General features: G+C 37.3%; 2 protein-coding genes and 1 pseudogene across 2 annotated transcripts; 1 reads left to right on the top strand and 2 right to left on the bottom strand.

The window, feature by feature from the left end:
- Positions 1-822: 822 nt before the first annotated feature.
- On the top strand, positions 823-1,767 carry LOC133261322 (olfactory receptor 52K1-like). The gene has a single exon (XM_061439817.1). The coding sequence runs from the start codon at positions 823-825 to the stop codon at positions 1,765-1,767; it is 945 nt and encodes a 314-aa protein (XP_061295801.1).
- A 7,129-nt stretch (positions 1,768-8,896) lies between these two features.
- LOC133261009 (olfactory receptor 52A1-like) lies at positions 8,897-18,325 on the bottom strand (annotated as a pseudogene).
- A 3,830-nt stretch (positions 18,326-22,155) lies between these two features.
- Positions 22,156-23,118, bottom strand: LOC133261321 (olfactory receptor 52A5-like). Its single transcript, XM_061439815.1, has one exon. It carries the CDS (start codon positions 23,116-23,118, stop codon positions 22,168-22,170), a length of 951 nt encoding a protein of 316 aa, XP_061295799.1. The 3' UTR covers positions 22,156-22,167.
- Positions 23,119-26,226: the final 3,108 nt, after the last annotated feature.

Raw genomic sequence — 26,226 nt, 5'->3', positions numbered from 1 at the left:
TAACAAATATAATCTTATTTATATAAAAATATGTTACCATTAACTTCTTTTTTTAATTTAATTTTATTTTATTTTTAAACTTTACATAATTGTATTAGTTTTGCCAAATATCAAAATGAATCCAATTATGGTTGCTATACAAAAACACATAAATACATATATATATATATAAAATCTTAATATGAAATTATTATCTATTGAGGTATTTTTTACTCTACCTTTGTCCTTCAAAATATCAGTTATTCCTCCAGAAAACCATATTTTTCACATGTAAGATCAGCAAATTTGCTAGGTTATTGGTCAAAAGAAAAAAAAAAAAACACTCCAGAGAAGAATTCTGAAGCACGAAGGCCAGTCTCAAGAAATGAGGACCTTCGGATGATGAAATTCAACTTCTTGAGTGAAAACCATGCTTTCTAGCTCATCCACATCCCCACATCATGCCTGTAAATGAATATATTGGGTCTCCTTTCAGGTCCTGTTCTCTGAGGGGAAAAAAAAAACTCTCCTACAAGTTTATATACATTGAATATTAAACAGGATCAGGTCAACAGGAGAATTTACACAGCTGAGTTGGTATGTTTTTATTGAGAATTTTTGCCTGAGACTGCTTCTCTCTCCTGCAGAGAAAGTAACTGAGAATTATCTCCCTCCTTAACTCCATTAGCTGCAACATTTATTTGTTCATTAGCTGGTAAATTTTGCTTATCGCCATAAACTACTATAGTACCCAGCATTTTAGCTTCAAATGATGCAGTGATTTCAAAATGTCCCTCCTTTCTTTCTCTCTAGGAATTAGACCTTGAGGAGGTCTGGAGAGGGATGTCCTCTTGCAACAACTCCATCCCTCAGCCCTTGATATTTGTCCTGGCTGGAATTCCTGGCCTGGAATCTTCCCATGGCTGGTTCTCTGTGCCTTTTTTCTTGGTGTTTGTTGTTGCTGTCATTGGCAATGCCACCATTTTATGTATCATCAGGGTGGAGAAGAGTCTTCACGAGCCCATGTTTCTCCTCTTGGCCATGCTGTCAGTTGTTGACCTGTCTCTTGTCAGTGTCACTGTGCCCCGCATGCTGGGCATCTTCTGGATGAATGCCAAGGAAATCAGCTTTAATGCCTGCCTCACACAGATGTTTTTCATCCCATCATTTTATGTCATGGAGTCTGGGGTCCTTCTGGCTATGGCTTTTGACAGATTTGTGGCTATCTGGCACCCTCTGAGATATACAACTGTCCTTAGTAACAGCCTGCTTGTGAAGATGGCACTGGCTGTCCTGGCAAGGGCAGTGGCAGTGCTGACCCCAGCACCCATCCTGGTGAAAAGACTGGAAAGCTTCCAAACTCACATCATTGCGTACTCATACTGTGCCTACATGGCTGTGGTGCACATAGCCTGTGGAGACCTCTCTGACCACATTGTCTATGGCCTTATGGTTATTGTAGCATCTGTGGGATTTGATCTGTTTTTTATCATTCTGTCATATGGGCTGATCCTTCATGCTGTCTTTCGGATACCCTCTTGGGAGGCACGGGGCAAAGCTTTCAGCACATGTGGCTCTCATCTTTGTGTCATTGCTCTCTTTTATTCCCCTGTTATCTTTTCTGTCTTGGCCCAGATTTTACGCTATCGTATGGCTCCCCACCTACAGATTATCATTGACAATCTCTACTTCTTGGTGCCTCCCATGATCAACCCTTTGATTTATGGGGCTCGGACCAAGCAAATGCGGGAGTGGGTGCTACGAATCTTCCATTGTGAAGGAGATTGATGTTGGTACCTATAGAGCTGGAAATCATGTTACATTGTAGGTAGAGATAATTCCTGTCAGAATTGGGCTTAGTGAGGAAAAGTATAAACCAAGGCAAGAGAAGGACTTGGTCAGTGTGGGAATGTAGAGGGGCATGTCCTTTCCATCAAGATGTAGTTGTTATGAAACCTTCATGACAAGCAATCCTTCCTAAATGCTTATGTGTAATAAAACAGGAGAACATTTTGTAATTAATTTTACTGTTTATCTACTTCCATCATATAACATAAATTGGAAATTTTTTTTCAAATGAGGTAAACTGAATTTAGGCATGTATCTTAAGACCTATGGATAAAAACAATTATCCAAAGTTTTTGTTGATATAATGATTTTTCTTCCACATTTATGTTTCAGATATTTCACCAACAGAATTATATATCATTGAAAATAATCCTAATTGAAATAAACATGTATAAGTATATCCATGACCATATCAATAAATACTGAGCCCCTTTTTTTGTCTGAAAGGTTTTAATAGAGAAGTGTAATCCTTAGAGAGTTACTCAGTGTCAGAACATAGCACCAATATACAGTAGATTGGACTTGATAGGTAAGATTTTACAAATGGAAAAAAAAAAAAAAAAAAAGACAGCCTTAGTTTTTTTTAGTAACCTTCATTTCCATACTGTTTTTCATAGTGTTCCACCAATTTATATTCCCACCAGCAGTGTATGAGGGTTATCTTTTCTTCATATCCTCACCAACACTTATTATCTCTTGCCTTTTTGATAATAGACATTCTGATTGGTATGAGGTAGTGTCTTTCATTATGGTTTTGACTCATATTCCCCATAGAATTAGTGATGCTGAACATCTTTTCATGTGCCTGTTGGCCATCTGCCATGTGGTCCAGCCATTATAGGTATTTATCAAAGAAATATGAAAATGCTAATTAAAAGCTGCATATGTATCCCATGTTCATCACAGCATTATTTACAATAACCAAGACATGGAAGCAGCCTAAGTGTCTATCAGCAGATGAATGGATAAAGATATGGTGTGTATATATATACATATATATGCATACACATGTACACACATACCTAAAATCAAACACTTTTCAGTTAAAAAAAAAAGGTGAAATCTTTTTATTTGTGACAACATGGATGGATCTTGAAGGTATGCTCAGCGAAATAAGGCAAAGAAAAAAAGAAAAATATCATATTGTTTCATTCATATGAGGAATATAGATGAATAAATGAGTAAATAAAATGAAAACAAAAAGAAACAGAAATACAGAGAACAGAGTAGTGGTTACCAGAAGGAAGAAGGGTGGGTGAAGGGTGAAATGGGCAAAGGTCAACTGTATGATGATGGGCAGAAAATAAGTATTAAGTGGTGAGCACATTGTAGTGTATACAGAACATGAAATATAATATTGTACATGCACATCTTATATAGTGTTATAAACCAATTTTTAAAGAACTCAAAGAAGCTATTTTTTTCTCTAACTTCACTTTTTTCCTTCCACCTATCCAACCTCACAAGTTTTCACAAACCGGAACACCCAGATCTATGTCTTAAACCCTAAGTTATAGTTGTGTCCCAGAAAACATTGCAACAATGTTGTGAACCACTCTTCTCTTCATATGCACCTTAAAAGTAAGTCTTTCCAAAATAATTCCTTATCTCCTTGTCAGCTAGATTGTTCCTCTGTAGCCTTCACTTCTTTTGTTCTTTTGACCCGAGTTAAATACACAACCTTTGAATTACTTATTTCCTACCTTTTATCCAACCAATGACCAATATTTCTTTGCACATCTCCTTTGTCTTTTTTCTGTCTTATATTTTCATTACTTTCAATCTCTGTGCTACAAAATTCTAACTAACCTGCCTATATTCAATTTCTCTCATATTCAAAATTTTCATTGACTCTGCACCCACCTGGAGTCATCTTTTTCAAACAGACGTCTCATTTTGTCCAGATAAAATCTTCAACAGCCTGTTGCTTAAGATAATGGCTTAACTCCATAGCATAGCATTCAAGTTCTACATGACTTGGTTTCAAACTCCATGCCAGGTGCTCTACTTTCACTAAATCACTGAACAGGCATCAGTCTAGCCAGATCTGACTCTTTATTTGTAAAGAAATAACACATTACTGCTGTTTTAGCTCATTCTCTGGCTACTTAGAAAGCATTTTCCTTGATCTTAGTCAAAATTCTTCCCACCTCAAGAGACTTTCTTCAGTTTGTTTTCCTTAATGCTTATCTTCAAACAATATGTGCCAGTCTGTACTGCCAGTTTCTTTGGCGTTCAGTCATCTGCGATTTGTTCTATAGTTCAGTTTTAGTCTGCACTCTTTACCTTTATTTTTAATTAATTTATTTAATTGAAGGATAATTGCTTTATGATATTGTGATGGTTTTTGCCGTATGTCAACAGGAATCAGCCACAGGTATACATATGTCCCTCCCATCCTGAACTCACGTCCCTCCCCACCCTATCCCTCTTACATTGACATTTCTTTAAGGGCAATGGCATGCCCAGAAATTGAACTTTTCACCTCATGCAAACCAGTTCTAAACCCTTGTCTTAGCTTTTTAAAAAACATTATTAAACACCAATTCATAAGCCAAGGGACCTATACATGCAAATCATACCCATCTTCATACCTCTAATGTTTATAATATAGACACCCTCAAATCTGTTTAGAACAAATATCACACAGATGATATTTACTCACATAAGTATATACAAATAGACATGCTATTTCCTTCATATACAGCCTTGCAATCATCTTATTTGTCTATAAACTCTTTTTTTCCTGGAATATGATAACATATGCATATTTGTATTCACCTATACACCTCATCTGAGATATGCATACATTCACAGGAACTTCTGTATACACATATATCTGATGTACACACCAATTACATCATCAGTAGATATGCAAAACCACTATTAACTGCCTATCAAAGCTTCGATGTTATGGTCCCAAACATTTTTAGCATTGTCTCCAATGATTATTTTCAGTGCTTCCCACATTAATCTCATACATGTAGTCTACTCTCAGTTTTTGAATTTTTTTTTTTCTATAGAGATTCCAAGGTAGTCAATACACCTTCACTTTATGTATACAGGAATTAATAGGAATTGATGAGAGAGCCAGGACACACCAACACATCTGTTCCTTTCCCAGACAACACACCTTATTCTGCACAACAGCAATTTTCTCCTCTCTCAATTTAAGAAATTAGGTTCTCGTCTGGCCCATGCTCCACTGTGAAAAAACTTAATCCATTCCAGGTAGTATACCAGAAAAAAAAAGTGGATTGGGAACAGGTATGGAATGGTAAGTTATATAGAAGAAAGAAGCACTTTTCTCTAACTAAATACCCCTCAAACCATCCATTTACAAAAAATAATTATAACCATTGTTGGAATCTGCCAATAATAACATTCTGTAGAATGTGATATATTTCCACTCTATATATTATGACAGACAGTGTCTTTAGAATTAATAAAAGTAAATTAATTGCTGGCAATCATTTCTGATACTTTTGACTCAACCCAGCTAGTGGTAATACTTTTAAAGCTTCTGTGTTTTTCTTATATGGAGAGTTTAGTTCAGTTCAGTCCAGTCGCTTAATCGTGTCTGACTCTTTGCAACCCCATGAATCGTAGCATGCCAGGCCTCCTTGTCCATCACCAACTCCCGGAGTTTACCCAAACTCATGTCCATGGAGTCAGTGATGCTATCCAGCCATCTCATCTTCTGTAACCCCCTTCTCCTCCTTCCCCCAAACCCTCACAGCATCAGGATCTTTTCCAATGAGTCAACCCTTCGCATGAGGTGGCCAAAGTACTGGAGTTTCAGCTTTAGCATCAGTCCTTCCAATGAATATTCAGAACCGATTTCCTTTAGGATGGCCTGGTTGGATCTCCTTGCAGTCCAAGGGAATCTCAAGAGTCTTCTCCAACATCGCAGTTCAAGAGCATCAATTCTTCGGCACTGAGCTTTCTTCACAGTCCAACTCTCACATCCATACATGACCACTGGAAAAACCAAAGCCTTGACTAGACGGACCTTTGTTGGCAAAGTTAATGTCTCTGCTTTTGAATATGCTATCTAGGTTGGTCATAACTTTCCTTCCAAGGAGTAAGCGTCTTTTAATTTCATGGCTGCAATCACCATCTGCAGTGATTTTGGAGCCCCAAAAAATAGTCTGACACTGTTTCCACTGTTTCCCCATCTATTTCCCATGAAGCGATGGGAGCAGATGCCATGATCTACGTTTTCTGACTGCTGAGCTTTAAGCCAACTTTTTCACTCTCCTCTTTCACTTTCATTAAGAGGCTTTTTAGTTCCTCTTCACTTTCTGCCATAAGGGTGGTGTCATCTGCATATCTGAGGTTATTGATATTTCTCCCCACAATCTTTGATTCCAGCTTGTGCTTCTTCCAGCCCAGCATTTCTCATGAAGTACTCTGCATAGAAATTAAATAAGCAGGGCACAATATACAGCCTTGACATACTCCTTTTCCTATGTGGAACCAGTTGGCGATTGTTAAATAAATATCCCATGTTTCTGGTCCCCCATGGGAACAATTTGTAGGTGTGTTTCTTGCATTTTTCCAGTATTCCTAGCAGGAAAAAGCTCTGGTAATCTACAGCAGTAATCTCAGTCATGATTACTTTATTAGCTTCTTCTCTTCACTGTCTTACTTGCTTCCTCTCTCGCAAGATTTTTCATGTATCAATCCCCAGTTATACCACATACACTAAAATTCTAGCTTTGGTTTGCTTTGGGGAGAACTCTTGACAGGGCCATTCTAATGTCATACTTACCTGTTTATTGTTTGAGCCCATCATGAGGTAATAAAACTTTGATCTTTTATTCCTTCTCTAAGAAATAGTATAGGTCATTACTTTGATCAATATGAATAACCTCAGATATGCAGATGACACCACACTTATGGCAGAAAGTGAAGAAGAACTAAAGAACCTCTTGATGAAAGTGAAAGAAGAGAGTGAAAAACTTGGCTTGAAACTCAACATTCAGAAAACTAAGATCATGGCATCTGGTCCCATCATGTCATGGCAAATAGATGGGTAACAGTGGAAACAATGACAGACTTTATCCTTTTGGGCTCCAAAATCACTGCAGATGGTGACTTCAGCCATGAAATTAAAGACGCTTGTTCCTTGGAAGAAAAGTTATGACCAACATAGACAACATATTAAAAAACAAAGAAATTACTTTGCCAACATAGGTCCATCTAGTCAAAGCTATGGTTTTTCCAGTAGTTGTGTATGGATAGGAGAGTTGGGCTATAAAGAAAGCTGAGCACCAAAGAATTGATGCTTTTGAACTGTGGTGTTGGAGAAGACTCTTGAGAGTCCTTGGACTGCAAAAAAATCCAACCAGTCCATCCTAAAGGAAATCAGTTATGAATATACATTGGAAGGATGATGCTGAAGCTGAAACTCCAATATTTTGGCCACTGATACAAAGAACTGAATCATTGGAAAAGATCCTGATGCTGGGAAAGATTGAAGGCAGGAGGAGAAGGGGATGATAGAGGATGAGATGGTCAGATGGTATCACCGACTCAATGGACATGAGTTTGAGTAAACTCCAGGAGTCAGTGATGGACAGGGAGCCCTGGTGTGCTGCAGTCCATGGGGTTGCAAAGAGTCAGATATGACTGAACAACTGAACTGAACTTACCTTGGTCATCAAGGGGAAGGACACAAACAGCTGTGGTCGATGACAAACCTGAGCTAAGACTTATTGGTGTTCATGTGGTGGCATATATGCTCTCAAGCTGTAGACACTGGACAGGAAGGTCTGATGTGAAAATGAGACTAAGGGAGAGATGGCTTAAACATCAGAGTATTAGGTTTTCTTGTAATATTTTTTGAGCTGTATGGATAAAAAGAGTGGGGAAAAAAGAACATGTTCCATGTGCATCATCAGAGAACTGGCTCAGATTAATGGACAGTATCTCAAAATTTGTCAGGGTCTCCTAATGACCTTTTGGAAAAAAATAAGTTCATAATGAGTTGCAACAATACAGACAGAAAATGAACTCCTTCTAAAGCCATGACAAGCAATGCTAGTCAATGGGAACTTTGAAAAGAGGAACTGTTCACCTACCCAATAATAAGGACTGTGTTTGGGCTGTTAAATGGTGTCAAGTATCATATTACTTGGATATTAATATATAACTTCATAATGCAGAATAATTTGTATAATTTTGATCACCCCTGAGGGGCTTCCCTAGTAGCTCAGCTGGTAAAGAATCCACCTGCATTGCGGGAGACCTGGGTTTGATCCCTGGGTTGGGAAGATCCCCTGGAGAAGGGAATGGCTACCCACTTCAGTTTTCTGGCCTGAAGAACTGGTGAAGGCGTATTTGATTCTGCTTTTCATGAATCAAATGCTCAAGGAAGTTAGATTCACACATATCTGCACATACTCCTCCATAACTACCTAAGTTATAGTGTTTTAAAAACTAAGTTATGTTTAACACAATTTCATCATTTTAAATGAAACATTATTCAAATCTCACATTTGCCATGACTGTCTATATGAGATCCTCTCTGATTCCCTAAAAAAATCTAAAGTAGTTGCTTCTCACATGTGAACCGAAATCTTTTGTTCTTGTCTTAACATAGCTTAAGTAAAATTAAATTAGATTTATTCTTTTTAAATAATGGATATATCTGGGTCAATCTTGCACATCCAAAAGATTAAATGCCTATTGATATTACAGGAAGATACAAGGAATCTTATGTCTTGTTTCCTTGTAAACAATAAAAGAAAGGGAAAAAAGAGAAAAGAATAATGGAAGGAAGGCAAAAAGATAAAGGAAGAGAGGAAGGGAGAGATGAAGGGTTGATAAGAAGTTATGAGATACATATATATATTTTTTTTACCTAAGTTTATCTCATAGTCTGATTGTTCCTCTTTTGGGAATATGCATTCTTTAGTGGAGATCATTATGATGTAAAAATCTCATCAAAATAGACATGGTATAAGAAGTTTTCATCTTAAACCTAAAAATATATTTTTTCCTGTATAATATTATTTTTGGATTACTACCGGGAGTCATGCTTCATAATACAAATCTGAGCAACTTATTTGCGGATCTCCATGGTCTTCACACCATAGACAATGGGGTTAAGGGCAGGGGGAACAAGCAGATAGATGGTAGATAAGAATTTATGAATATAGGTGATACATGTCCAAAACGGTGGCTGAAGAAGGAAAAAAAAGCAAGGATGTAAAACTCTAGATGACAATATGGGAAGTGCAGGTATTGAATGCTTTGAGTCGTGCCTCCTTCTGATGAAAACAAGAAACAGCTCGAAAAATAAGAATGTAGGAAATGAAGACAAAAATCAGGTCAAAACCCAGAATTGCAAAGGCCACAAAAAGCCCATATGATCTGTTAATGTGCGCATCTTCCACAGCCAACTTGACCACAGCCATGTGCTCACAGTAGGAATGGGCAATAACCACCGATTGGAAAATTTGCAGTCGTTTTAGTAGAATGAGTAAAATCCCAACAAGCACTGTTGTCCAAATTGCCACCATCAGTACCATCTGGACTAGAAAGAGAGGTGTGAGGATGGATGCATGCCTCAAAGGATCACAGATGGCAATATAGTGGTCAAAGGCCATGGCTAACAGTATGCCAGATTCCAAGCCCTGCAAAGTGTGGATGAAGAAGAGTTGGGTGAGGCAAACATCAAAAGCCGTGGAAGAGGAGCCAAACCAGAAGATAGCCAACATCTTGGGAGCAATGGCTACACAGAGTCCTAGATTGGTGGCTGCCAACACTGCCAAGAGGATGTACATGGGTTGGTGAAAACTGTGTTCTGTTGCAATAATGATTATTAAAACAATGTTCCCCAGCAGGGCCACCAGGCACACACTAAAGAAGGGAAATCCAATCCAAAACTGTACATGCTATAGTCCAGGGATCCCAATCAGGATCACTGTCTTCGGGTTCAGATATGACATGTTAATAGATCCCATAAGGCTCATGAATCCTTTCCTCACCACTGATCCTGATACCTCTTCACAGACAAATTATGGATGGGAAGGAAGAAGGGGGTTCTCTTTGTCGTTCCTTGTAGATCATGAAAAAAATGGATGGAAATATGGGCACATGGCATTAAATATTTGGAAATCAGCTTAAATCAGCATGATAATAGGATTCTTGAATACATTTTCCAAATGCCAGTATGATATTTATGGAAAAGGAAGATGAGTCCAGTGTTTCTCACCTAGAAATTGTAGAAGTCAAAATTATGATTCTTAGAGCATTCACCTTACTAGTTTTTTTTTTCTGTTTCTTTTTTTTTTATTTATTTTATTTTATTTTTAAACTTTACATAATTGTATTAGATTTGCCAAAAACTAGTTTTTGAAGTGGTCTCAGATGGTGCTACAGATGACAACATTAATTTTTTTGTCTATATCCACTTCTAAACTCCAGACATCTTTCAGATTAGGTGAAATTCCTCTCTGACAATTGAAGTCGTAGACTAGCTCCTCAAACTCATAGCCCCGTCTATTTTGTTTAAAACTAGAATCTCCAGAAAGTGGCAGTTTTTCCCAGGTTTCACATTTACTGTGGTTTAGGGAGTAAACTTGGAGAAGGCAATGGTAACCCACTCCAGTACTCTTGCCTGAAGAATCCCATGGACAAAGGGGCCTGGAAGGCTGCAGCCCATGGGGTCGCTGAGGGTCGGACAGGACTGAGCTACTTCACTTTCACTTTCATGCATTGGAGAAGGAAATGGCAACCCACTCCAGTGTTCTTGCCTGGAGAATCCCAGGGATGGCAGAGCCTGGTGGGCTGCCGTCTCTGGGGTCGCACAGAGTCGGACACGACTGAAGCGACTTAGCAGCAGCAGCAGCAGGAAGTGAAATACCTACTCACAAACCTTGGAATTGACTCTCAGGTGAGACAGTGAGGAGGTTTGTTCTCTCCAGAAAAAAATGGTTGGCCCTTGGGCCGGTTCTTATCCAGTTTTGGAATTTATGGAAGTGGTGTCCTTTTATCAGTAGTGGAGGAAAACTTGAGTTACTGAAAAAATTCTGGCCCATTAGCTTCAAAATGGATGTGTAAGCAGACTGGGATAGAAGATGATGTAAATCCTTACAGATCTTAAAGAAAACAAAGTTGAGATGATAAATGAAAAGTCAGTTGAATAAAAGGCACCGTAAATTAGGATATGATGGTAACATATAAAAATTGACCTATTGGGTAACCCCTGTAGCTTAAATATTTTAGTTATGATCATCTGTTTCAGATGTAAAAGGACAGAGTTGCCTGTGGGCCACTCTACTGTTTATAATGGAGCTCAGCCTAACCTAGATATTTTCTGTCATTTTAGTATTTTCTGTTGGCAATGAAAATCATTTCTGATATTTTTGATCAAATTACCTTGCTTCACACCCAACCCAAACTTCTGGTATTTTTATAATTTCCCTCTTCTCTTTCTTTAGAAATCTACTCAAAAAACTTAAGGCGACTTTATATACCCTTTTTTCTTTTTCATTAATTATTATACAAACTTAAAATCATCCACAAGTTTTATTCTGTGTATGATTTTTGTCATAGGCAAATACACTGAATAGAGAATACCACTCTGAATGGGATTTTATATATTTTTATTTGATAGGAAACTAGAGGTATTACTGCTGTAATATACAAATATATTTATTTATACTTTGTAAGTATAAAAATGTAACATGTGGTTTTCTATATATTATATACATACAATTTATGCTTGATGTTTATGCATATTATGTTTGGACATCTTAAAAAAAACCTTTCCGGTTGGGGAGAGGCTGTCTCTGTCTGTCTGGGTGATAGCAAAATGCCTAGCCAGGAGCAAATCTTTGGTCTGCAAATTAACTAGTCCATGCTTCCTTTCTCTGGCCCACAAACTCCAGGAGGCAGTATTTTTCTGTGTTGAACAACCAGGGGCAACAGAGATCATCTCTATATTCAGAATCCAGAAAAATTTTTCAAAGCAGTGAATCCTAACCTGTTCACCCTTCCCTGTCATGACTTCCCCATGGGAATCCCAATTAAAGCCTTGTTTTAAGCACCCAAGTTCTTCCCTGCCCCCCACTTCCTCCTCCTGTTTTTTGCCTCCCACTTACCCTGATTACTCTCCATTTGGCTCTGCAAGACCTGCTATGCCTCTTGTCTCTATTAGGACCTATTAGTATAATAACTATTGCTTTCCTGAGCCTGTCTCTTTTCTCTTGTGGCCATACCTGGTTGACTATCTCATAAAAATATAAAATATAATATGTAAAACATGGTATAGAAATTCAGAAATATGACATAGTATCTAAAATGCTGATTCTAACATTTACCTCAAGAGGAATCTTATCTAGTTCTTTAAGATAACTCAACTATAAACAGAAATAATGTGCGTGAGTGCTAAGCACTTCAGTCGTGTCCAACTGTTTGTAACCCATGGACTGTAGCCGCCAAGCTCCTCTGTCCATGGGATTCTCAAGGCAAGAATACTGGAGTGGGTTGCCATGCCTTCCTCCAGGGGATCTTCCTGATATAGGGATTGAACATGCATCTCTTAGGTCTCCTGCATTGGCAGGTGGGTTCTTTACCATTACTGCCTTGGGAAGCCCAAATAGAAATAATAATATTGCTTAATTCATTGAATTAGTGGGAAGGCTAAATGAATTTATATACATAAAAAATTCAACACCAAAGGGGGAGAAAATAAACACTCAGTCTCTGGTAGTTCATGCTGTCAGAACCTGTAGAGAACTTCTGTGTGACAGAGACAATTTACTGATTCTTGAGGAAGTGTAAAATTAAAATACACAAATAAGGAAAAATTATAAATAAAGAATTGACTAAAATTTCTTGAGACAATAAATTTTCTGGAGCTGAATAACCTTCCTCAAGTCAGTCCATAAGATTGGACATTTATGTAAGCAAGTAAAATGATCATGGTTACAATAGAAAAATTACTTCCCATTGATGTATAGAACTAGGTGGAGTCAATAAATTTCACTTATTTAAATTGATGTTTCCACTTCATTGGAGAAATAATCGTATCCTCCTTTAAATTATTCCAAGTAGATGGAAAACACAATTAGGAAAACCAGTTTTCTAAAAAAGTTTATATTAAAAATGCTTCTAGGACAGCAAAGGCATGCATTCTATGCAATTTTCTCTCTATGATAATCAAAGCAGACAATGTTCATTCCTGATCTCTAAATGAAAGAGAAAGAAAAAGGAATAGGAAGATACCTTCAATGAAAGTAGTATAAAGTCTAAGAAACAAGAGTCAAAAATATGAGACTTCAATGCACTCAGATAAAGAGAAGACTGTATTTCAGGGGATAGGATATGAGCTGTGGTTACAATGAGAAGACCAGACATCAAAGCTATTAAAGGTAACAGGATGCCTCTATCTTTCACCGTCTCTTCACATCTTATAAACTTTGCTGCTTAAATTGAAAATATACATGCATGCACACACACACACAGACAACTTTCCAAACCATAAACTATATCTTCTTATTTTAATAAAACAAGCAGTGTTAGAGTGCTTGTAGGTAAACATTGGTTGAGGAGTGTGAAACCGTATTTTGATGTTGTCCTGACACTAAGTAACTGGTACGTGTCAGTTCTGAGTTTTCCTCACATGTAGTTAAGAGGCTGATACTAGATTACTGTTTCATCTCTTATGTCTCTAAATGACATGAATCTCTTTCATTTCTCCTATCAATGATTAAAAAACAAATGAACAAAAAAACTTGGATCAGAGTGGGGGAAAAGTGGCATGCCAAAAGAAAGTTTGTTACTGAGAGATATAGTATTAAGATCACCTGATTCTCTTTTCCACTTCGTTTTAAAATTTTCTAAAGTTGAAAACAATGAACAATACATAGATTCCAATTCATGGAGAAGAAACTCACCAGGAAAAACAGATAGCTGGCTAGTATGTAAATCAGTGGAACAGCTCTTTTCTGACAGGATTTGAACTTGGAAATGTATTAATAGCTATCCACTCACCCAATGAGAATTGTGGCCAATGGAGAATCACCTGAGAATTTCTGTGTGCCCATCTGAGTGCCCAGAGTTTCTGGAGAGTAGCTAAACTTCAATAACAGCTTCAGTAATGGTAGTGGAGTTCAATCTAGGCGATGTTCTAGGGGCTACAAGGGTAACGTCAATGCAACAGCACACTCAATATGGTAATATCCATGCACCCACACCACAGCATCTTTGGCTACAACTGTTGCACAACTCTACCCAGTATTAGAATGTAACCAGAGTTCTTTGCTGTCACCTAATAAGAACTATTGGGAATACAGATTCACAAAACTTCCAAAATGGGAGACCCTAATGTGGAGATTTAAAAGTTCCAGGTGCAAGATATGCATCACACTTTACTATTTTATGACTGAAATATGACTGTGTTATAAGACTTGATAAAACCCTGATTTTAATAATGGTATCAGTACATGTTACTTATTCTAAAAGTGATAAAAATGATATTGTTCTATGATTTGATGTATTAAATTCTTTTTTAATACTCCTAGGGAACTTGCTTGTGATACTTGATATTAAAATCTGCTGAGGACTTAGATGAATTATTTGGGCAAAGCAACAGCCTGATTGTTAAGGTTATAGAGAGGATATCAGTGGCCTTCTAAATGATACAAATGTTTTTCATCAAATACATGATCTGTTATTATTTATAAGATTATGACCAAAGGACACAAGATATAAGAAGGCATTTTCCTTAGGTTAACTTTATAAATCTAAACTTTTAGAGAATTCTACAGATGGACCCACAGCTGCATTGAAAGAAAGAAAAAAAGGAAAGAGAGAGAAAAAAAGGAAGGTATGGAGGAAGGAAGGAGAAAAGACAAAAGGGGAAAAACACAATCCTGATTGGTAAATTACACTGGGAGTAGACCTTCTCTAAAGAAATTTTAGTTATGTGGTAAACAGGGCCTTGGGCTTTTCTTGTTTAGTATCTGTAGTAACTCAACTCCTCCTTCCTTTCCCTGAAAGCTATTCTCATGCGATCTGAAAAAATATATTGGATATTGTGGATTATAGAGTGTCAAAACTATAGTGAATCTGTATTTACCATACTATTCTTTCTCCTTGTAGAGCATTTACTTTAGAAAATTGTTAACCATTAAATTATTTTCTTTCTCTTTTGAGATCTAAGTTATTTAAAAGTCTCTGAGAGTTTGACAGCATAGAAATGTCTTTCTCAAGGACCTGGTAACCATCCCCTTTGAAATATATTCCTCAAGGAAGGCAGTGCATCTCACACCTAGTCTCTATGGGGAGGTAGGAACCTAACCTTGGTATGTCTGTGCTCTAAACTGTAAAACAGCCTCTAGTCATGGAGACAGCAGAAGATTTACTTTTTGTGATCGATACCCAATTAATAAATGCAGTTCCCTTGCAGTACCCCAACCCCAAATTTTCAAATTCTCTCACCTTGGATTTCAAGGCTATTGAGTATTCACTTTTGGTCTGTACTTCCTCTCCCTATTGCTGGCAATAGTATCAGAACAAAATGAACTTCTGTTTGTCTATTCCATCTTCTGGGATTTTTTAAAACAGATATTAAAGAGAATTTTAGGGGATCATCTATGTAGGTAAGGACACTTTGAGCACTGCACTCACTGAAGACGTGACCCTGCTTGTATGCTCTGTTTATAGTTGCACATGCCCACCACTTTATTCATGTCATGCAGCCTGTGCTACAATTAAGAATTGTCTTAATTCAGCTCTAAATTTACTTTTCCTTGTTTGTGAAAATGTGCCATGGCTTCCCCATCCCACCCCCACCCTCCCCCTCCCCCGCCCCCGCCTTTTTTTCCCTTTTTACCAGCCGGTACAGTGATAAACTTTGTCAGTTGAGGGCACTAGTGAGGCACTGTGGGAAAAGAGAGTTTTGCTTCTAGATTCAGAGTCAGATATGACTGAGCGACTAACACACACACAAATTCAGATATCCTGGCAGATGGAGATTTAGTTCTTAACTCTAATCCTTTGAGTTTCCCTGCTGCTTCAGACGGTAAAGAATTTGCCTGCAAAGCAGGAGACCCAGGTTTGATCCCTGGGTAGCAAAGATCCCCTGGAGAAGGGAATGATAACCCACTCTAGTATTCTTGCCTGGAGAATTCCATGGACACAGGAGCCTGGCGGGCTACAGTCCATATGATTACAAAGAGTTGGACATGACTGAGTGACTAACAACATCTTATGTACTCATTTCAAAGACATAGTTTGGTTGCCATCTCTAGTCTCCAACAGGCTCCTGCAACTCTTGCCAACTGTTCCAGGGCCCAGGTTCTACAGTGCATGAAGTAAGCAGCACCTAGCAGCCGGCAGCTTCCTCAGGAACCCATGAGCAGCTTTTCCAGGCACCCTCTAGAAGATGGATATCTGGCAGGTTCCACTGGATCAGCATCACAGGAACATTCAGTGATCTAAGTCTGTGCCTTCTCTAATGAGGTCTGAATTTCAGATCAGAAAAGGGAGGCTCCCCTCTTAGGTACTCTATCTCAGTCCTTCCTAGGGGTAGTGGCAGTCTTATATCTGCTGTTTCTACATCCTTTAGAATTCTCTTCCTTTCTTACTAGCCTGTCCCTGATTAGTTCAATCCCCAGTTAAAGTGAATAATTATTTAAATTAAACTTTCTCTGTCAAACACTGTGTGGTTTTTTGCTTATGATCAGGCTCAGAAAGATACATAGACAAAGCTGCACTGTGAGGAGATAGAATTTGATATGTGTGTGCATCTTTTATGGCTAATTTGGAATATTTACAAAATGGTGTTAAATTATATTAGTAGTTGAATTCAAGTCACTGCCACTTGATATTTGCAATGAATTAAATCCTTCAAATTTGCAAATTTGTCCTGTTTAAGTATCACCTCACACTGTATTTATTCAAGTGACTGGTTAGAACAGCATGATATTCTCTTTCCAAATAGATTTCTAGAGTATTTAAGTTTTTATAATGAAATGGTCAGTATAGTTTTTTGCTTATTGCCTGTTTGTTAACTCATATTTATTATGTTATTGCATTGCTTGATCAAAAATTGAAAAATACAAAAAAAAACCATGAATCACTTTTAGAATTAGGCTGCTTTTCAGGATATAAATACACATTTGCCTGGAAACTCATGGATAATTTTCATCATCAGTTCAGTTCAGTCACTCAGTGGTGTCTGACCCTGCACTGCAGCATGCTAGGCTTCCCTGGCTCAAACTCATATCCATCGAGCTGGTGATGCCATCCAACCATCTCATCCTCTGTCATCCCCTTCTCCTCCTCCATTCAATTTTTCCCAGCATAAGGGTCTTTTCCAATGAATAAGTTCTTTGAATCAGGTGGCCAAATTATTGGAGTTTCAGCTTTAGCATCAGCCCTTACAATGAATATTCAGGACTGATTTCCATTAGCATTGACTGGTTTGATCTCCTTGCAGTCCAGGGGACTCTCAATAATCTTCTCCAACACCACAGTTCAAAAGCATCAATTCTTTGGCTCTCAGCTTTCTTTATAGTTCAACTCTCACATCCATACATGATTCCTGGAAAAACCATTGCTTTGACTAGATGGACTTTTGTCGGCAAAGTAATGTCTCTGCTTTTTAATATGCTGTCTAGTTGGTCATAGCTCTTCTTTTTTTTTAATTTTTTTCTTTTTTTAATATAAATTTATTTATTTTAATTGGATGCTAATTACTTTACAATATTGTATTGGTTTTGCCATACATCAACATGAATCCGCCACGGCATCTTTTAATTTCATGGCTGCAGTCACCATCTTCAGTGCTTTTGGAGCCAAAAAAGATAAAGTCTGTCACTGTTTCCACTGTTTCCCCATCTATTCGCCATGAAGTGATGGGACCGGATGCCATGATCTTAGTTTTCTGAATGTTGAGTTTTAAGAAAACTTTTAAGCAAAAAGTGTGATTTTTGTCATATATAGCACAAAGAATTGCAACATTGAAAAGATTTATAAAACCCAGTAGTAGCTTCCTTAAGCTGATTTGGGATAGATAGTTATACTGAAGGATTTGATTATTATTAAAATGGATATAAGGATATGCATTTGGTATTTCTTCATTAATGGTTTGCTATGTAACTGAATAATCTTTTATAAACATCAATTAAAGACAAGGACTAAGAATTACGTCATGGAAAATGATGGAGTAAGAAACTCAGAGAATCAAGCTACTCTACTCAAACAACTATGAACTTTCAAAAACTGACAGAATAAACATTTTTTAGAATGTCAAGATCTAATCAAAATATGACAACCACCAGGGACCTGCTTAATGAGGAGGGGAGAAAAGCAGCTGAATTGTGGAAGAAAGTTTTATGGCATTTTTGGTCATTCACTTACCATCTTCCATTTCACAGTTCAGCAGTAGCTGTGGGAATGGGGGCCCAAATTTCTGGTGCACCTTGCAAGTGCCAGGAGATAATATAATACTTCTAAAAACACTGTAAGTGTGCATGTTGACCTATCTGTTGGTTCACTGAAAAACCAGCACAGAGCATCACTTTTTTTCCCAGCCACTTAGACTAGAGTAGCTTTATGGGAGGAAGTGGAGCTTGTCAAAAAGATTTAAAGACAAACACTGCCTTATGTCCACCTAGAGTAAAGGACAGGAGTTAAGACAAACAGCAGACAGTTCCAACACCCCAGAAGGATATGAAGGAAAATGTTTCTTGGGGTTATATTGGCAGGCTCACAAGGACCACTGTATATATCATGGAATGTGGTAGGTAACACGTGTTCAGGACTGGATACTCAGTCTGTGTGGCTGGACTTAGACTATCAAAGCTGAATAAAAATATAACAAGAATAAAATTTCAGACCAATATCCTTAATTAATATAGATGCAAAATTTCTCAGCAAAATACTAGCTAACTGAATCCAGTAGCATAATAAAAGATACACCATGACCAAGTTGGGATATATTTCAGGAATGCAAGTGTGGCTCAACAACAAAAATCAGTATGAAACACCACATTAATGGAAAAAAGAAGCAAGCAAACAAACAGAGAAAAACTACACAAAAAACAAAAACACATGGGCATCTTAGCTTGTGCAGAAAAACATTTAACAAAGTCTAACACCCTCTCATGATAAAAGTGCTCAGAAAGCTAGAAGTAGAGGGAAAATTCTATGGCTAACTTTATGCACAATGATAAAACACTGAAAAATTTTCCCCTAAGATAAGGATACATGAAAAGGCATTCACCATCACTAATCACTAGTGAAATGCAAATCAAAACCACAATTATCATTATCTCACATCTGTTAGAAGAGCTATTATCAGAAAGTCTAAAGATTACAAGTGTTGGTGAGGATGTGGAGAAAAGGGAACCCGTGTGCACTGTTTGTGAGAATGTAAGTTGGTATTGCCATTATGAAAAAAAATATGGTGGTATTTTTTTAAAAAATTAAAAATAGAGCTACCATATAATTCAGCAGTCCTTCTTCTGGGTACATATTCCAAGGAAATAATATCTGTATCTCATGGAGCTATCTGTACTCCCATGTTTATTGTGTCATTATTCATAGTAACCAGGATATGGAAGTAACCTAAGTGTCTATTGAAAGATAAATGTGTATATAAAAATATGATACATAACTATGTATTATGCCTTAAAAAAAGAAGGAAATCCTGCCATTTGTTACAACATAAATGTAGCTGGAGTACTTTACTCTAAGTGAAATAAGCCAAATACAGAAAGACAGATATGATCTCATTTATATATTGAATGTTTTAAAAAAATCAAACCCATAAACTCATAGTAACAGAGAAAAGAATGATGGTCACCAGAGGCTGTACCAAAGTGGGAAAAGAGAGCTTTCGATCAAAGGGTATAAACTTGCAGTTGTAAGACGAATACATTTGAGAAACCTAATGCACAACATGGTGAACTATAGTCAATAATAATGTGTTGTACACTTGATTGTTAATAAGGTAGCTCTTCAGTGTTCTCCCCTCACACACACAAAGTAACTGTATGAGAAGATGGATATGTTACTTTTCTTGTGGTAATATTTTCAGTGTGTGTGTGTATGTGTATGATTTTTAAATTGCATGTGTTTGTATATTTAACATCTATTCTATATATACAATTTTTCAAAAATAATTGAGAAAAATTATAAACATTCAGTTGTTTTACAGATATAAAATTGCATATCTTTACAGATACTCAGGTTTTGTATGTTTTGCTTTACAATTTTTGTAATTTATATCTTTCAAGAATTGGGCTTATTTTGTTTACATAGTCAAATTCATTGGTAGTAATTTATTTTCAGTATTTCATTATTAATATTTTAATGTACATAGCATGTAGAAATAAGACTTTGTTCTTTCCTTGTGTTGGTGATTTATATTCTCTCTCTCTGGCTTTTTTCCTGTAATTTGCTTCATGTTTTATTAATTCATTTTCTATCATAATAATTTCCATCTTTCAACTTATTTATGTTTAATTTGTTCTTGTTTTTCTCACTTTTCAATAATTATATAATGCACATTCATTTCAGAATATACAAAATAGACCTTAAACTGGGCCATAATTCAAGTCTTAACACATTTCAAATGTTTAATATTGTGAAAAGCATATTCTCTGAATACAATATAGCTAAATTAAGACTTAAGCATATTATTCAAGGTTTTAAATATTTGGAAATCATGCAGCTCATATCTTCACATGCTAACAAGATTATGCTCAGAATTCTTCAAGCTAGATTTTAGCAGTGAACCAAGAACTTCTGGATGTAAAAACTGGACTTATAAAAGGCAGAGGAACCAGATATCAAATTGCCAGCATCCATTGTTTCATACAAAAATCAAGGCAATTCAGAAAAAAAAAAAAAGAAAAGAGAAAAATCTACTTCTGCTTCATTGACTACATTAAATACTTGGTGTGGATGACAACAAACTGAAAAATTCTTAAAGAGATGGAAATACCAGACCACCTTACCTGTCTCCCAAGAAACCTGTATGCAGGACAAGAGGCAACAGTTAGAACCTTGTATGGAACAACAGGATGGTTCAAAATTGGGAAAGGAGTATGTCAAGGCTGTATATTGTCACTGTATATTATATATTGTACATCATGAGAAATGCCAGGCTGGATGACTCACAAAACAAAATCAAGATTGACAGGAGAACTATCAGTAACCTCAGATATGCAGATGATGCAACTTAAATGGCAGAAAGAGAAGAGGAACTAAAGAGCCTGGATGCTTGGGGCTAGTGCACTGGGACAACCCAGAGGGATGGTATGGGGAGGGAGGAGGGAGGAGGGTTCAGGATGGGGAACACATGTATACCTGTGGCGGATTCATTTTGATATTTGGCAAAACTAATACAATTATGTAAAGTTTAAAAATAAAATAAATTAGGGAAAAAAAATTTTACAAAAAAAAAAAAAAAGCCTCTTGAAGGTGAAAGAGGAGAGTGAAAAAATTGGCTTAAAACTCAACATGCCAAAAACTAAAATCATGGTATCCAATCTCATCACTTCATGGCAAATTGTTGGAGAAAAAGTGGAAACGGTGGAAGATTTTATTGTTTTGGACTCCAAAATCACTATGAATGGTCACAAAATTAAAAGATGCTTGCTCCTTGGAAGAAAAGCTATAACAAATCTAGACAGCTATCAAAAAGTTGAGATATCACTTTGTGACAAAGTTCCAAATAGTCTAAGCTATTGTTTTTCTAGTATTCATGTACAAATGTGAGAGTTGAACCATAAAGAAGGCTGAGAACTAAAGAATTGATGCTTTCCAGCTGTGGTGCTGGAGAAGACTCTTGAGAGTCCCTTGAACAGCAGGGAGATCAAACCAGTCAATCCTAAAGGAAGTCAGCTCTGAATATTCACTGGAGGACTGGTGCCAAAGTTGAAGCTCCAGTACTTTGGCCACCTGGTTTGAAGAGCTGACTCATTGGAAAAGACCCTGATGCTGGGAAAGATTGAAGGCAGGAGAAGAAGGGGATGACAGAGGATGAAATGGTTGGATGGTATTCCAGTACCAAAAGTTCAAAAACTAAAATCAAAGAATGATCTCTTATGAAGAACTAAATTAACTACAAATTAAAAATAAGGAAAGGAAAAGGAAAGATTATATTAGAAGAGAAATATATTAGAGATAGAGAGATAATATCAGTGTTAACCTGAACACTTTGTATGTCAACTTAGCTGTCTTGGAAATAAATGCTTTGAAGTTAGAGCATGATGATATAAAACCCCAACAGTTAACAAGAAGAGTCTGAACTCTTTCCCTTTGTAGGAAATAAAAATATTCTCTACATGTCCAGAGGCATTTGATAGATCACTGCTGGGATCCATGATTCAGAAGCAAAACCTGTGTCACATGCTTACAAATTACCTTATTTTTTACCCCATAGACAATAGGGTTCAGTGCAGGTGGTACAAGAAGGTAGATGGTAGACAGAAGAATATGAGTAGAAGGGACAACGTGTCCAAAACGATGGCTGAAGAAGGAGAAGAAGGCAAGAATATAAAACTCAAGGAAAACAAAAATGTGAGCTGTGCATGTGTTGAATGCTTTGAGCCGTGCCTCCTTTTGGTGTAGATGTAAAACAGCCTGGAAAATAAGGGTATAGGAAATGAGGATGAAAATCATATCAAATCCCAGAATTGTAAAACCTACCAAAAGACCACATGTATTATTGACACGGATGTCTTCTGCAGCCAGCTTAACTACAGCCATGTGCTCACAGTAGGAGTGGGCAATTACAGTGGAATGGAAATGGTGCAATCTTTTGATTAGAATGGGTAAGCGACCCACCAACACTGTAGCTCGAATTGCCACTATCACCATCATGCGACCCAGAACTGAAGGTGTGAGAATGGATGTGTGCCTCAGAGGATCACAGATGGCAATATAGCGGTCCAGTGCCATGGCCAACAGAATACCAGACTCCATGCACTGCAAGGCATGAATGAAGAACAGCTGGGCTAAGCAAGTGTCAAAGGCCATGGAGTAAGACCTGAACCAGAAGATAGCCAACATCTTGGGAGCAATGGCTGCACAGAGTCCTATGTCAGTGGCTGCCAACACTGCCAGGAAGATGTACATGGACTGGTGTAGGCTGCATTCCATAGGGATTATGATCAGTAAAATGATGTTTCCCAAAAGAGCCACCAGGCACACAGCAAAAAAAGGAAACCCAATCCAAAACTGCATATGCTGTAGTCCAGGAATTCCAATCAAGATTACAGTTCTGGGGTTCAAATATGACATGTTAATGGATGCCATAGAGGTTGGTATTCTGTCTTCTCACCACTGATTATGATAAGTGCAGAAGAAAACTTGGATAGGAAGTCAGAATTTTTCAGGCTTCACTTTCGTTCAATCTTTATCATTCAACCATACCAAGCATTCGTTCAGTGCTTTGGATAGCAGTTTGGAGAGAATTTTTTGAGGTTCTATAATACATACACATGACAGAAGCAAGCAATCATACAGCAGCTTTATCAGAACTGGAAAATGCAAGGTTCAGTATTCTTGATATAGCTCTTAGCTCTTGTGGAAATGAAAATTATGAAATGGAGATCACCAATCTTTGGCATCTTCCTTGAGTTCTCATCTTGTTTGCCTGAAAAGTCAGCATTCAGAGTTCCTTCTTTATCTTCTTCCAAATGCCATCCTATTTTCACAGCAGTTGGTTATTCTTCTGGGTGGCTTGGAGTCCCAGAATAAATCTTGTTTCTGTTGTCCTTTGAGTGTTAGTACTTAATCCTATGGGAACCTTCAGTATTAGCCACCCTGCTTCTGGTCCCAGTGAGTGAGTTGTTTATTCCTAGAGTTGGTTCTCAAATGGAATTTGTCAGAATAGATTTCACCTTCCTTAAATTATCTCATTCAATAAATATCAAGCAAACTACTGTTTTGGGGGACACTAAATGTGACCTGGTAGGCAAATTTGAAGACAATGGTCTTCTCTCAGACACAGACAGGTAAAGTTGGTTCTCTAAGTAAATTAAGGCTCATTTATGTTTAGGGTTGATCTGTTGAGCAGAATAAGGAAGAATAGAAGTGTGGAATAGGCTGTTTTTTGTTGTTATATTACATAATATTATTTTTTATTATACATTATATGTACATGCAGGATCTGGCTAGTTTAGACACACTCTGAAGTTAGATTAGCAAAATAATGGTTTGTTCCTAAGGTTCAGGATCAGTGGATCCCTAGATTTCTTGAGCTCTAAAATCACATATCCTGCTTTACATATTAGACTTTCTAGAGTGCTCCAGTCCATGGAGTTGCAAAGAGTTGGACAGGACTGAGTTACTGAACAACAACAATATATTAATGACTATAAGGGACAAAAATAGTAGGAGATCCTTGATTATGATTCTTTATAGAGCTGGCTGCTGCTAAATATAACAATATTCTCTATCTTATGAGACCATTGTTTAGAACTTGTATCTCATGACTGATACTTGAAGGAGAGGAAAGGGGATTTGATTTACCTACTGGTTCCCATTTGCAATTTGTAGAAGGATCACCTCCAATTATACTTTCTGATTAATGGTGTTGATAGTTATTACCCTGGGAATGCGGTTTGAAGGATGGCATAATTTGAAGCTCTACAAGGTTGTGCTTGAATGAATTTATCCAGTCTACCAGGGATTGATCATGTCAGATCAGTTGGAACAAGGGACATATGAGGGACAGTGGTTCTGGAGGATGCTAAAGAAGCACAAAATATAGTTTTATTTTCTAGGTTTTAAAAAATTCTGAACTTGTAATATATTTGTGGGTTATTTTCGTCTCCAAACCTAAGTTCTCTGAGTGTCTTAAATTGAGACACTTGACTGCCAAGTATTGGCAATTTTGTCTTTAAATTTATATATGAAAAGATACAGAGAAATTAAGCAAACACTTACCTTTACAGGTAATAAATTACAGGTAAATGTACCTTTACAGGTACCTTTGAGCTTCCCTGGTGGCTCAGACAGTAAAGAGTCTGCCTGCAGTGCAGGAGACCTGGCTTCGATCCCTGGGTTGGGAAGATCCCCTGGAGAAGGAAATGGCAACCCACTCCAGTACTCTTGCCTGGAAAATCCCATGAACGGAGGAGCCTGGCAGGCTACAGTCCATGGGGTCGCAAAGAGTCAGGTACGACTAAGCAATTTCACTTTACCTTTACAGAAACTTTTAAGCAACTGTTTTATAGTAGTGATAATAATAATATTAATAATTGATCATAGTTGTAGTAATTTAATTACAGTATCTATTATGCATATATAAAATTTGAAGTAAAGATCTGATCCATACAGTGTGCGATAGGAATTAAATTTATTAATTTAGTTGATGAACCAAGCCAAAATCTATGGAAAAAAGAGAAAACTCTTTTCTGTATGTGAGACTTTATGTGGGAATTACACATCTTTTCTAGGTATCAAATTTTATGAAATGATATATTTTTCTGTGATTTAAAAAAAATGAAATATTTTAAGTGACTATTTAATAAGAAACTATTCTTATTCATAAATTCTCAAGAGTGTTATTTTATATGGAAAAACTAGTTATTCAGTCTATTCAATAAGCTTTCCTCATTCAACAAATATTGAAGAACTTTCCTATTATAAATTAGGCATTAACTATAGTTGCTAGCGGAGAAGGCAATGGCATCCCACTCCAGTACTCTTGCCTGGAAAATCCCATGGATGGAGGAGCCTGGAAGGCTGCAGTCCATGGGGTCGCTAAGAGTTGGACACGACTGAGCAACTTTACTTTCACTTTTCACTTTCATGAATTGGAGAAGGAAATGGCAACCCACTCCAGTGTTCTTGCCTGGAGAATCCCAGGGTCGGGGGAACCTGGTGGGCTGCCGTCTATGGGGTCGCACAGAGTCTGACACGACTGAAGCAACTTAGCAGCAGCAGCAGATCCATTGGTCAATATATAACCTATCTCCAGTAGGAATGGGAACAAAAGAGTCACTCCCATGCCTATCCCCAGCAAATAAGTTAGAAACTTCTGGCCCACAATCTCTTAAGGGAAAACTCTGAAAATAAACCCACATCTCCACTGGCCATGGGTTTTAGGACTATAATCTCAAAGTCTTCTAGAAAAGGGTTGGAATTCTGCTCCATAAAGGAGGAAGTAGAAGAGAAGCAGACACGAGAGAAACACTCCTGCTTGTGTATGAGCTTCCAGGGTTCTTAGAGGTTTTAAAGTATTTTTCTGTTTCATAACATTTTTAAAACATTCTATCAACATTAACACACTTCTTGGATTTCCTACTTCTTGCTATTTCACACACCAGTAGCATGTTTCTGTAAATGGCATTTCTTTATTGTGGATGCTCCATACCAACTACATAAATGTGTTAAACTTTTCTTTTCATAGATTTG

The sequence above is a fragment of the Bos javanicus genome, chromosome 15, assembly GCF_032452875.1.
Source record: "Bos javanicus breed banteng chromosome 15, ARS-OSU_banteng_1.0, whole genome shotgun sequence".
Classification (NCBI taxonomy): domain Eukaryota; kingdom Metazoa; phylum Chordata; class Mammalia; order Artiodactyla; family Bovidae; genus Bos; species Bos javanicus.
The sequence above is the reverse complement of the archived record's forward strand: the minus strand, read 5'-3'. Positions and strand labels throughout refer to the sequence as shown.

Bases quoted from the DNA above. Each gene is read 5' to 3' on its own strand.
- LOC133261322 (XM_061439817.1), top strand. From the start codon at position 823: ATGTCCTCTTGCAACAACTCCATCCCTCAGCCCTTGATATTTGTCCTG.
- LOC133261321 (XM_061439815.1), bottom strand. From the start codon at position 23,118: ATGGCATCCATTAACATGTCATATTTGAACCCCAGAACTGTAATCTTG.